Here is a 14,568-nt window from a genome sequence, read left to right as displayed (position 1 = left end):
CCACTCAGAGCGTCTCGGCTCCCCACAGATAAAGTCGAATCAAAATGCCAACCCTAGTTTATCAAAATGAACAATTTCTTATGTGTATATATATTTATGAAGCAGATCTTAGTACTTAATTCTCACTATGGAAATTGATTCAGCAAAAATTCAAAATTAAAAAGTTTTGATTTGCAACTGATACAGTTATAATATGCTAGGTTTTCAAAGTCTAGTTTTAATTGGCAAATATTTCAAATTACTTTTTAAAATCTTTAAATTTCCAGTGGCTTAAATAATCTTTTCATTTGTGTGGGAAATAAACTGAAATTGAACCTGAGTATTCACTACTGCAAACAAGCGTGCATTACCAGAAGTCAAAACTATACACACCACACAAACCAATGAAATTGATGTTTGTACAGAATGTAATATTGATGATGTGGAAAATACTTCACATTTAAAATTTCAGGATAAAATAAAAATTCTAAACATTTCCAAATTGTATTAATTTTTCTGCGCCCGATCTCTAAATAATTTGACTGGGAATATACTATAAAATTTGACATCAAGACAGTGATTTAGAAAAAGGAGGCAAGCAGAATAAAAAGCTTAGCAGGCAGGATGGTGGAAAACATAAAACACAAGAAAAAGAATATAGCTGGGACTAGAGGAAAGAACAGGTAAAATAGATTGTTGCGCGGAATAAAAATTATGATGTAAGTTCATTTTGTTTGTCAACTAAGGTAAATTCTCAAATTTTTAGTTAATGAAACTTTTAAAATTTATTCAACCATAAAAATAAATTTAAAATCCAGTTTTACTCATGTCCACTTTTAAAATGAAGCAAAGTAGACTTCTGGCCAAGATGGAGGTAGGTAGACTGTGCTTCCTCGCACAACCAAAGAAAGGGCAACAATAAATTTTAAAAGAAAAAAAACAACCAGAACTGCCAGAAAATTGAATTGTATGGAAGTCCGACAACCAAGGAGTTAAGGAAGAAACATTCATCCAGACCAGTAGGAGGGGTGGAGACAGGCGGCAGGACAGAGAGGACCCACAGCCAGGTGGCCGCTGGTGGAGCAGAAGGTCCCACATTTTCATGCAGATAAACCAGGAGGAACAACTGGGGAACAAGACTGACCACCCAGTGTTGCAGCATAAGGAAATAAAGCCTCAAACCTCTGACTGAAAAAACCTGTGGGAGTTGAGATGGCAGGAGAAACTCCCAGCCTTACAAGAGAGTTTGATGGAGAGACCCATGGGGTCCTAGAACATAGACAAGCCTACCCACCTGGGAATAAGCATCAGAAGAGCCCAATCTGCTTGTGGGTAGAGGGGGAAGTGACTGAAAGCTGGTTGAGAGCTGGGCAAGTGGCATTGCTCCTTCTTGGACCCCTCCCTCACATACAGGGTCACAAAGCAGCAATGTGGATTGCCCTACCCTGGTGAATACCTAGGGTTCCACCCTTTACTATGTAACAGGCATGCCCAGACCAAATATATATATCCCAAATGAAAGAACAGATCAAAACTCTAAAAATATAACTAAGCAATGAATAGATAGCCAACTTGTCAGATGCACAGTTCAAAACACTGGTAATCTGGATGCTCACAGAAATGGTTGAATATGGTTGCAAAATAGAGGAAGAAGTGATGGCTATGAAAAGTGAAACAAAGGAAAATGTATAAAGAACCAACAGTGAAGTGAATGAAATCAGGATTCAGATCAATGATTTGGACCAGAAGGAAGAAATAAACATTCAACCAGAACAGATGAAGAAATAAGAATTAAAAAAAAAATGAGGAGAGATTTAGGAACCTCTGGGACAACTGTAAACATTCCAACATCTGAATCATAGGGGTGCCAGAAGGAGAAGAGGAAGAGCAGGACATTGAAAACTTATTTGAAAAAATAATGAAGGACAACTTTCCCAATCTGATAAAGGAAATACACTTCCAGGAAATCCAGGAAGCTCAGAGAGTCCCAAAGTAGTTGGACCCAAGGAAGCACACACCAACGCACATCATATTTACATTAGCCAAGATTTAAGATAAAGAGAGAATCTTAAAAGCAGGAAAACAAAAGGAGAAAGTTACCTACAGAGGAGTGCCCAGGAGACTATCAGCTGATTTTTCAAAAGAAACCTTAGAGGCAAGAAGGGGCTGGAAAGAAGTATTCAAAGTCATGAAAGGGAGGGACCTACATCCAAGATTACTCTACCCAACAAAGCTATCATTTAGAATGGAAGGGCAGATAAAATGCTCCCCAGATAAGGTAAAGTTAAAGGACTTCATTATCACCAAGCCCTTATTATATGAGATGTTAAAGAGATTTATCTAAGAAAAAGAAGATCAAAAATATGAACAGTAAAATGACAACAAACTCACAACTATCAGCAACTGAACCTAAAACAAAAAACAAGAGCAAAAACAAACTAAGCTAACAACTAGAACAGAATCACAGAAATGGAGATCACATGGAGGGTTATCAATGGGGAGGGGGAGAATGGGGGAAAAGGTACAGGGAAGAAGCATAATTTATATGTACAAAATAGACAGGGGGGAGTTAAGAATAATGTAGGAAATGGAGAAGCCAAAGAAGCTTGCATGTACAATCCATGGACATGAACTGGGGTGGGGGCATGGAGGGGAATAAAGGGTGGAAAGTGGGACAAATGTAACAGCATAATCAATAAAATATATTTAAAAAAAGAAAAAAGAAAATGAGGCAAAGTAAATTGGAAGATTACTAAAATATATTTTTCAAAGGGGAATTCACTATAGTAAGCCCACCTAAATTAGTTACTGAAGTATCCATGGTAACATATTATGAGGCCATTTAACCTATCACTATAGAATATAAGTATGCAGTATATACTAAGATATTAATTTAAAATGTTACAAAAAAGATCATACTATTTTCTTACATTTCAGTATAGAGACAGGCTTTAAGCTCCTAATCTTTAAAAGAACTTTAAGTTAGTTCAACTACTCCCATCAAAATTTTAATATCCTTAATGAAACTCTTAAACATGCTTACATGCAACTCATTAAAACTGGAAAATATTTAAAACCAATCTTAATGCCATTTTTGACTATTATTCTTGTGAATATGTTCTACTCATTTCCTTCAACTGTATTATCAACTCTAAAAATATGTTAATTTTTTTGAAAGTTTATGTTGAAAGGGCGGAGAAAGCAACACCATTGAAGAGTTAGTTTTAAAAATTCTTCCTGCGGACGCATGGTCATAAAAATGCACTGGTGTGCCTGCAGTGGTACAGAGCGCAAACACTGCCATCGCAGACACACTCCAGCTCCAGGGGGCAGCAGTGAGTCACAGACACTCAGTCCTACAGGGAGAGCAAGCTGTATATCACAATCAATCCAAATTTTCTTTCTGGAAGTCCGCTAATTTCTTTAATAACAACTTCCATGGATGATAGTTAATGGAAAGCTTTAGGGGTAGAATAAGTCATGTATTCAATATAAGCACTTGGAAATACCAATTATCAAAAGCCACCTACAAGCAAGATAGTTCCTGAAAAGAAAAACAGAACAGCAACTCTTTTTATCTAGCTTCTGTACCACTAGTTCATCCTGGCAGTTTTCAGGTCAGTTACATAAGAATTTCAAAGGCTGAAGACCACAGGATATATGATTTTTATAAGAAAAGTAGTTTTTTTATTTCTTTTGAAGAGAAACCTCCAGTCTGAAAACTTAAATAAATGCAAAATTAAGACTCATAATTAAAATTGTTTTAAAATAATTCACATACAGTTACACTGCCCAAAAGTTGAGGCGGAAAGGAAACATAATGAAAAAAAAAGTGCCCATTTTGCTCTGAGAAGCAACAAAAAATATTTAAGAAATTTTCTAATGTCAAAAAAAAATCTCTTTCCCCCCCAGTGCCAAAGTAAATATTAAAGCACTTGAAATTAAAGTATATAGAAATATATTCTTTTAACTTTCTAAATGAGGGCTCCAATGCTCAAAAGAAAATACCACCAAGTAGAAGTTTAACTAGAACTTTAAAAAAAAGTTTGAGATATATTTCATTTTTCTACAAAATTGAAAGCAAAAATAAACAAATGTAATATCCTCTAGAAGTTAAAATAATCAAAATGGAAATAAAAATACTAAGGCTCATGAATTAAGTAAGATTAGGTTAAAATAGTGCCTCATGATGTTAAAAACTTCTGAGAATGTTGTGAAGCCAAAGGCAGCCTCTCACAACAGCGCCATCTGGTACTGGTACAGAAGAACACTCATGTAGCGGGGGAAACCTGTACTACAAACAGGCCTGCCCTCCAGAAGATAATTCCTGTTTTTTTGGGTTCCCCCTCATACAACCCCTAAATTCTCTTTTGAAAGAGGAAATACTTACTTTGATCCTGCATTTTGAGCAGGAGAGGTGGTATCTCTCCAGTCCTTGTATTTGTAGATGAGGGGCTTTTGATGATACCATACCACCCCTCATTTTTTCCCTAAGAGAGGAAATGACAGATTTGCTGGGTTTTGAGCAATAAGGTGCTATTTTTCCAGTTCTCCTTTTTGTTGGTGAGGGGTTCATGATGTTACAACCCTTCATTTCTTTCTTAAGATAGAAAATGCTTTGCTGGTTTTTGAGCAGGAGTGGTAGTGATAGTTCTCCAGTCCATGTTCTTGTACACGAGGGTTCACATTATAACGCTTCCTTTGTTTATAAGAATACCAACTTTGCCTGTTTTTGAGCAGGAAAGGTGATCTATCTCCAGGTCTTGACTCTTTTTGTAGATGAGAAGCTCATGATGTTACAACCTCTCATTTCTTCCTTAAAAGAGGAAATACTAACTTTGCTTGCTTTTGTGCAGGGGAGGTAATACATTCGTTAGTTCTCTTCCTTGTAGATGAGGGGCTTATAATATTAAAACCCCTCATTTCTCCCTTGTGAGAAACTCTAGCTTTGTTGGTTTTCGAACAGGAGAGGTGATGTTTCTCCAGTCATTGTAGATGAGGGGCTCAGCATGTTACAGCCCCTCATTGCTCCTTTAAGATAGGATGGCATTAGCGTGCTGCATATTGGTGATATTATCAGCACTGCTAGATTTTTTTATAGCCACTCTGCAGGGGTTTTTGTTTTTACAATATCTGGAAATAGCCTAGGAGAAGAAATCAAATAAAACACAGGTATGTCAAAATTAAAAACAAAAAGAGTTCCAGCCTTAACAAAGAAAACATCACTGATAAGTCACACATTCCCATCCTTTTCTTTTTACTCCTCACCTGGGGATGTTTTTTCATTGCTTTTAGAGAAAAAATGGAGGGAAAGAGCAGGGGAGGGAGTGAGGAGGGGACAAAGAGAAACATCAATGTGAGACAGAAACACTGATTGGTCCATAAGCTGGGCATGTGCCCTGACCAGGAATTGAACCCATGACCCTTCAGTCTATAGGACAATACTCCAACCAACTCAGACACATGGGTCAGGGCCCCACTTCTTTATATAGATTTAGTAACTGACTTTTAGGGTAGCTGTGATCTACACTGATAGGTCCTTGGGATTCTACTTTATGCTAATTCTCTAAGTGAATTTTTAGGGGCTATGATTAGATTGCTAGAGCAAAGAGGACCTTAGAATTTTTTAAAGTTCAGGTATTCTCAACAATATCAAAGGCAGGATAGGCTCCTAACAACATTATCATCTGTTGCCAGTATACTTGGTTCCTTAAACATAATAAACTTACACTTGGGCAAAATCAGTGTTTATTCAGCTACTTAAATTTTATCCAATCTTTATTAGTTATTATGAAATAGTTATATTTCAATTAAGTACAAGCATGTGCTGTACTTTATTGAAAAGTAGGAAAGGTCTAATGATTGAAGCACCATAAGGTACTATTTCACTTGAGCATTAATCAAGGTAGAAAATGTCTTATTCCAAAGTACCACCAAAGTATTTGTGAATAATTTTGTTGTATACTCACCAAAAGTCATAAGCCATGGATATTACTTTGTCCCATGAATTTTACAATTTCCATTAAAAACTCATGTACTTTCTTCATCCAGTATTTGAAACACATATTATACAATCTAAGTATAGGTCTCTCTGGTTAGCTTTGTCTCATAAACTTGTGGGACTTAACTGTGACATATATACATTGAATGAATTTGCAAATTGAGTTAAGAGTAGTAAGTAAATTATGTTTGTAGATATGATTAGTGATACAATTGTAAAAAAATATTCATATATAAGTTAGGACAGGACAGTTTCAAATAAACTATCAACAGATTGTTTGATTTAAAATATTCAGAACCATGGTCACAGAATAGATCTATAATTTTTAAAAAATATTTTATTTATTTTTAGACAGAGGGGAAGGGAGGGAGAAAACAGAGGGAGAGAAACATCAATGTGTGGTTGAGCACATTTTGCCTCCTACTGGGGACCTGGCCTACCAATAGGCATGTGTTCTGACTGGGAATCAAACTGGTGATGCTTTGGTTCACAGGATGGCGCTCAATCCACTGAGCCACACCAGCCAGGGCTATAATTTTCTTATAATGTGGGATTCTTATATAAACCATAAAAGACACTAGAAATATGATATGAAAGGGTTAATAAGTCTTCAGTGTGTTAATCTAAAAAAGCCTTTCATTTCCCTAATCTTTGCTTAATATGATTTATCCACAGATGTTGGCTTTGATGTCTGACAGAAAACTCCACTCAGTGATTCCACAGCCTTACCTCTAGGTTCTGTGCTCTTTCTTTTTGAAGAGGAGCAAATACAATGGGCAGTCCATGGTCCCTTGCTAAGGACCGAAGGTCAAAATAGTATTTGGCATAGACACTGGCAGAAATATTAAGACGAAACTCTAGTAGATCTAAAAAATTCCTTTCCATCTCATTCCTGGGGAAGAAAATAGGACAAAACCATCACAGGACAATTTTAGTCAACTTGGCTGTTTTCATATGAGATTGGGCACATTCAGGGTGTATGACTGTAGACAACTTGGCTATTTTCAAAATTATCATTTGAAGCTACCAGGATGGCTCTTAGTCTTGTTTTGAAACAAATAAAGCCTGTCCTAATTCACTAACATTTGAACAAGCGAACAAGGTACAGCTATTTGTGGTCCTTTTTACATCCCAGCATATTGAGTTTGGTACAAGAGGGAGGAGGTGGTGTCTCTCTGGTGCCCTTGGGGCTCACTGTTCAGGGTCCCATCAGTGCAGCTGTATGGTTCATGCTCCTCATTCACTCTCAAGGCCTTTCTGTACTGATCAGATGAAAGGAATGATGCATGCTGTTTCTTAGCTCTGAAGAACTTGCCGACATTTTCACTAGGCTGGTAACAGGAAGGGGCTTACTGAAGTAGAGAGTGTGCTGACAAAGGAGTCTGCACCACCACAGCAACATGTGAAAGCCACCACTATTATCTCTGAGGGAGAAAACTTTTGAGGCAACAAGAATTCACCTCTAATAAAGAAATAAATACTCCACTTTCAATGGAAAAGGAAATCCCTCCCCTGCCCCAGTGCATGGGGCTAAGGTTAAACAGCATAATGCAAGTTTCTGTTCACCTTAATCTTACTGGGGTGAGAAACTGTAACTGTGATAGAACTGAATGCACTTTTAAAAATTGGAAGGCAGAAAGATTAAAGATAGATATCTCAGTTGGACTAAACCTATCTTACAATATGACCTCTGATAGAGCACTGGACTCAAACAGTGCTTCTCCCATTTTGGGAATGCAGTCCTGACATGTCCAGCACCCCTGCCCTCTGCCAGAACAGGAGGGGAACACTCCCTCATGGGGTGAGTTCAGCAAAGTGGGAAAGGAAACTTTGGAGCAGTCCTTTGCTACGTGACCATACTGCCATCCCTGGCCAAGTGGTTAAATAAATTAAAATCAGAGGAAATTGTACTACTTCCACAGTCATCCCATTCATAGAGTTAATAAAATGATAAGTACCTTGAACAAACATGAGAGAGGCTTATTTTCTAACATATTTGGTCTGTTAGTTTTAAAGTTTTAATAATTTATCCACTGGATGGGCCAACAGAGGCTTGGCCTTCTCCTGTATGGAGAGCAGCCAGAATCAGAGCAGAGATAAGGTGTTCCCATTTGCTAAACTTTAAACCTAACTGAACCTACTTCCAAATTTAATTTCCTGTTCATTTGGCCATAAGTCTATAGAGATGTAAACCATGATGTTTTGATAATCAGCCAATAAAACTTAATATACTACAGGAATAAATGCATTATTATCCCTTTATATTGTCTTTACTAATACATGGTAATTGTGAAAAAATATGGTACCTTTATCAGATTACCATGTCTATTAGTAGAGGTTAATCATGGAAGAAAATCATTATGCCTACAGATTATGCAACATCTGTTTTCGTTGTTTTTTCTATGGCTACATGGTTGACTAGCATACCATTTATAGGTGCAGCAAATTTTATGAATAGCAGCTGCTCAGCTTAACTTATTCTTTTGAAGGGAAATAGTATTCTGAAAAGATGCATAGATGTTGGAAAGTTTGAAGAAAAAGCTGATAGATACCAATTTTTCAACTTAGACTCAAAATGAGAACATTAAAAATGGTAGGGGAATGATACCAATGTATTCTAAACACATTGGAATACCTTTGGTAATGCCTTCCAATTTCCAAAGATCATAAACAAAAGCAGCCTACTATAGGCAGAGCTCCTGGTGTTTCTCTGTTCATACATAAAAACATTCTTTACAACTAGTCTTCCTGAAGGTGGACACGGCCACCCTTGCCCCTGGAGCTCACACCTGTGAAAACCCACACATTTCCCTGCATGTTCTCAGATGACATAACTAGGACCAGAGCCCCAGCCAGCTTAGTTGCCAGTTTTGAGAAAACATCGGCTGCTATCCTAGCAGGGCTAGTGTTTGTGAGTACAAATTATCCTTCCTCCAGGGGACCAGTTTGAAGACTAATGGCAATGGTGTCAAAGTTACTTTACCTTCTGCAACCTCCAAAAGTACTTCCATTGGTTTTAAGTTTATAATTTGCTGTCACACTACTTGCTAAGATAGCTACCAGCAATATCACCATGACTACTCAGTTTACACTATTACCACAGTGGGTAATTTTACTGAAAACCACTTTACGACTACTGATAACCCCTGGTCCTTTCTTTTAGCCACAAGCTTCCTCACCTTAGTTGTAAATGTGCATTTTGATTATTCTGAATGAGTCTTATCTGAAGTAACGAGCAGAGATAACAGAAACAAACTTTTGCCATCGCCTGCCATAATATCAATTTTCCTTTACTGTTCACTATGATCAAGAGGTGTGTGGTCCTATGATACAGCATCTGTACACTGCATTGTGTGTACACAATGCAAAGTCAAATCCTTGTTCATTACCATATATTTGACCCCCTTTACACAAAGACATTTTCACTGTCCAGCAGGCAGTTTGAGAGTCTGTGGAAAATACATTTTTGGCTCATCTTGACCACCACCCTCAGGGCCCTTCACAGTGGTTAACGTAGCCACATCTACAGCCTTCGTTAAGTTTGGTGTTTCACTCCCATGTTCATGTGCCAGCTCTGAGGGGCACCCTCATGGTTCACCTGTGGCCTCCCACAAAGCACTGCTGTGGTTGCCGAGTGTCCCTAAAAATTCTTGAATGGGATGAGCACTGGGAGATGCCCAGTGATGCTTCTCTGACTGCCTGAGATGTAGGAACTTCCTAAATCATCAGACCTCCTTTTAAACATGTGAAATGTTCTTTAAAAGGCAGGAAAGAGCACAGAGATCTTACACCTTTATATGTGGCTAATTTTCTATCATGGCTTTTTTAACAACAGAATTTCAGATAACAAGGAGGAAAAGATCAGTAAAAGCAAACATACAATGTGTGACTCAGGTTTAAGCTAATAACCCCCTCTATAGTCATGAGGCCTTAAGACTGTAACACTGGCCAAAAATCTATTTCAAAGACCAGGTGTATGCTCCTTAAAAATGGACTGGAAACAACAGGAAAATGTGGGATGGGATCCAAAATGGCGGCACAGTAGGTAAAAGTTCAGTCGCCTCTTCCCAGGACCAAACTAGAATTACAACTAAAATATAGAAAACTCAATCTGAATAACCAATTGAATCATAGCTGAACAGAAGTCTTATCACCAAGGATTTACAAAGAAGCCACACTAAGATTGGTCGGAAGGGTGGAGATCCCGAAAGGGCTGGCCCTCCTCCCACATGCTGTGCTGAGAATCCAGAGGGATATCTCTGCTGCAAAGGTCCCCTCTTAAAAGAAAGGGCTCTCAGTCCCACGCCAGGCTTTGCAGCCCAGAGCAGCAGGCTGTTCTTATTACAGCCGTCTTCTAGCATAGTTTGACATCAGGCATTGTGATACCTCTAAATTTACTCTTATTTCTCAAGATCGTTCAAGAAATTCAGGGTCTATTTTGGGTTTCATATAAATTTTTGGAATATTTTTTCTAGATGTGTGAAATACGCCATTGGTATTTTAATAGGAATTGTGCAGAATCTATAGATTGCTTTGTGTATTATGGTATTTTATGATGTTAATTCTTCCATCCATGAGCATGGTATATGCTTCCACTTATGCATCTTCCTTTACATCTTTCTTCAGTGAGCTATAGTTTTCCAAGAACAGGTCTTTTACCTCCTTCATTAAATTTATTCCTAGGTATCTTATTTTTTTGTTGCAATAGTAAATGGAATTGTTTTTTAGTTTCTGTTTCTGATAGTTCATTATTGATGTATAAAAATACCATTGATTTCTGGGTATTGATTTTGTATCCTGCTACATTGCCAGATTCTTTTATTAGGTTTAGTACTTTTTGGCGGAGTCTATAGGGTTTTCTATGGCAATATAATGTCATCTGTGAATAATGAGTTTTATTTCCTTCTATCCACTTTGGATGCCTTTTGTTTCTTCTCTTTGTATGATCACTGTGGCTAGGACTTACTATGTTGAATAAGAGTGGCAAAAGTGACACCCTTGTCTTGTTCCTGATCTTTAAGGAAATTATTTTAGATTTCGCCCATTGACTATGATGTTGGCTATAGGTTTTTTATGTATGGCCTTTATTATGTTGAGGAATGCTCCCTCCATTCCCACTTTGCTGAGAGTTTTTATCATAAATGGCTGCTGGATTTTATGAAATACTTTTTGTCCATCTATTGATGTATCATGTGATATTTATCTTTCATTTTGTTTATGTGATGGATCACATTTATTGATTTGCTAATATAGTAACAACCTTACATCCCCAGGATAAATCCCAGTTGATCATTGTTTATGAATTTTTAATGCATTCCTAGATCAGATTTGCTAATATTTTGCTGAGGATTTTAGCATCTATGTTAATCAGGGATATTGGCCTATAGTTTTCTTTCTTGTTGTGTCTTTACCTGGCTTTGGAGTTAGAATAATACTGGTATCATAAAAAGAGCTTGAAAGTCTTTACTCTTCTTGAATATTTGGAATAGTTTGAGAAGGATAGGTATTAGTTCCTTGAGTATTTGGTAAAATTTTCTGGTGCAGTCATCTGGCCCAGGACTTTTGTTTGCTGAGAGTTTTTTTTTTTTTATTACTGCTTCAATTTCATTAGTTGTTATCACTCTTTTCAGGTTTTCTGCTTCTTTCTGATTCAGTTTTGGATGACTGTATGTTTCTCAAAATTTATTCATTTTGCCCAGGTTGTTCAATTTTTGGCATATAGTTGTCCATAGTATTTTCCTACAATCCTTTGTGTTTTTGTGGTATCAGTTTTTATTTCTCCCCTTTCATTCTGATTTTTAAAATTTGGCTTCTCTCTCTTTTTTCTTGATGAGTCTGGTTAAAAGTTCATCAATTTTATTTTTTCAAAGAACCAGCTCCTGAATTCATTGATTTTCTGTATTATTTTTTTTAGTCTCCATGTCATATATGTCCACTCTGATCTTGATTATTTCCTTCCTTCTACTCACCTTGGACTTTGTTTGTTGTTTTTCTAGTACTTTTAGGTGTGAGTTTAGATTGTTAGTTGATATTTTTCTATCTTCTTGAGATAGCTCTGTAATGCTATGAACATCCCCCTCAGGACTGCTTTCGCTGTATCCTATAAGTTTTGGGTTGTTGTATGTTCATTTTTATTTGTTCCAGGTCCTTTTTGATTTCTTCCTGGATCTCATTGGTGACCCATTAATTACTTAATTGATGCGGACCCCGGCTCATTGGGTCCGCCACATTGTGGATGAGACATGAGACATTCACACGAACTACTGAGTCCTGTGGAGGAATAGGGTGAGCATGGCTTTTCTCTCAAGGGGAACAAAAGCTGCGGCCTCTGCCTTGACAGGCCTTTATTTCTTTTTTCCACACATTACATGATGGTCCTCATTTACTATGCACAGGTTCACTTTAGGTGGTTACCTTTTACTGAAAACAAAGGAGCCGATGCTGATAATCACATCACAGAAGAAGGATATTTGCACATGAAAAGGGAAAAGTAGTTGAAATGGTTACACTCATTTTTGGAAGGTTTAGCATGAATTTTAGGAAGTTACTTTGCAGTAAATGTTTGCTGCTTCAAATCAAGGTGAGGGAGTTTTAGCAAAAGCAAGTCTCAAAGTGGCCTAGGTACATTGCAGGCCTGATTCCCCACAGGAGAACCTATCCTCTGGCATGGGTCCTGTACATCTCTGAGTGGGAGCTGGGCCCATGCCATGCAGAATGGTCACATACACTTAATGACATGCTATTAGCCTCCATATATTTGAATATTTTTGAGTTTTTTAATTGAGGTTGATTTCTAGTTTCATACCATTGTCATCCAAGGAAGTGCTTAATATTATTCCCATTTTCTTTAAATTGTTAATACTTATTTTGTCTGACCATGTGGTCAATCATCAAGAATGCTCCAAGTGCACTTGAAAAGAATGTGTATTCTGCAGCTTTGGGATAAAATGCTTTGTAAATATCACTAAAATCCATTTAATGTAGTCTGTCGTTTAAGGTCACTGTTTCCTTGTTGATTTTGTTTTGTCTGGAAGATCTATCCATTGGTAACACCAGGGTGTTAAAACCCTCAACAATGAATCTACTGTTGTTGATGTCTTGCTTAAAGCCCACCAAGATTTTCTAGGTATAGAAAATATACCTAGGTGCTCATATATTGAGTATATATATGTCTATAAGGGTTATATCCTCTTGTTGGTTTTATCCCTTTAATATTTCTTTTTGTCTCTTGTTACAGCCTTTGTTTTGAAGTCTATTTTGTCAGATATATGTATTGTTACCCCAGTTTTTTTTTTTTTTGTCTACAATTGCATGGAATATTTCTTTCCATCACTTCACTTTCAGCCTATGCAAATCATTTTCCTGAAGTGGGTCTCTTGTAAAAAGTTTATGTATGGGTCATGTTTTCTCATCCATTCAGCTCCCCTATGTCTTTTGATTGGAGCATTTTATCCATTTACATTTAAAGTTACTATTGAAAGGTAGTTATACATTGCCATTTTATTCATTTATACCTGTTTCTCTCTCTCTATTTCTTCTTCTTAAAGCAATGTGTTTAAAGTCTCTTTCAATTCTGGTTTGATGTTAATGAATTCCTCTAGCCGTTTTTTTTTTTGTGTGTGGGAAGTTCTTTATTTCACCTTCAATTTTAAATGATGGCCTTGCTGTATAGAGTAGTTTAGTTGTAGATACTTGTTTTTCATTATGTTGAATACTTCATGCAAACAAGGCCCTTTGGCTCAAAGGGTTTCTGTTGAGAAATCAGCTGACAGACTTATTGGAACTTCCTTGTAGGTAACTGTTTCTCTCTTGCTGCCTTTAGGATTCTCATTGTTTTCAAACTTTGTCATTTTAATTATGATGTGTTTTGGTGTGGCTCTCTTTGGGTTCATCTTGATTTGGACTCTCTGGGTTTCCTGAACTTGTGTGACTTTTTCTTCACCAGGTTAAGGAAGTTTTCTGTCTTTATTTTCAAACAGCTTTTCTAGCCCTTGCTCACTTTCTTCTCTTTCTGATATCCCTATGATGCTGATAATGTTACATTTCATGTTGTCCTTAAGTTCCCTTAAACCATCTTTATTTTTTTTAAGTCTTTTTCTCTTTGTTGCTCCAATTGGATGTTTTTCTTCTAGCTTGTCTTCAAACTCACTGATTTGATCCTTTGCTTCATCTAGACTGCTCTTAATTCTTTCTAGTGTGTTCTTCATTTCAGATATTGCATTCTTCATTTCCAACTGATTTTTATTCATAGTTTCTATGTCCTTATTCATGTTGATGTAGTTCTCACTAAGTTCCTCGTAGTTCTCATGAAGTTTCTTGAGCTTCCTTATAACCATTACTTAAAACTCTATGTCTGATAATTTCCTTGCCTCAATTTCACTGAACTCTTTTTCTCTGGGGATTCCTCCTTTTCTTTCATTTGGGGTTGTTTTTTTCTCTCCTCACTTTAGCTGACTTTTTGTTTGTTTCTATGTATTAGATAGATCTGTTCTGATGCTCTGTTTTCATTGAGTAGTCTTATATAGTAGGAGTGTTGTGGTACCTAGTGGTGCAGTCTCCTCAATATCCTGAGCTAGATGCCTGAGGAA

At 37.0% G+C, this 14,568-nt stretch overlaps 1 protein-coding gene across 1 annotated transcript in view; it reads right to left on the bottom strand.

Annotated features, from left to right (window-relative positions):
• Positions 1-5,012: 5,012 nt before the first annotated feature.
• The window catches only part of LOC123831087 (cyclin-Y-like protein 1), a 42,353-nt gene continuing 32,797 nt past the window's right edge, over positions 5,013-14,568 (bottom strand). Inside the window, exons 9-10 of the mRNA XM_045857715.1 lie at positions 6,710-6,872; positions 5,013-5,123 (exon numbers count right to left, since the gene is read on the bottom strand). Coding sequence (XP_045713671.1) covers positions 5,013-5,123; positions 6,710-6,872 — 274 coding nt within the window. The remainder of the gene's footprint in view (positions 5,124-6,709; positions 6,873-14,568) is intronic.

The sequence above is a fragment of the Phyllostomus hastatus genome, unplaced genomic scaffold (genome assembly GCF_019186645.2).
Source record: "Phyllostomus hastatus isolate PE091 unplaced genomic scaffold, TTU_PhHast_1.1 phas_scaffold_1674, whole genome shotgun sequence".
In the NCBI taxonomy this organism is placed as follows: domain Eukaryota; kingdom Metazoa; phylum Chordata; class Mammalia; order Chiroptera; family Phyllostomidae; genus Phyllostomus; species Phyllostomus hastatus.
Note: the sequence above shows the minus strand (reverse complement) of the source record. Positions and strands in the feature narration are given on the sequence as shown.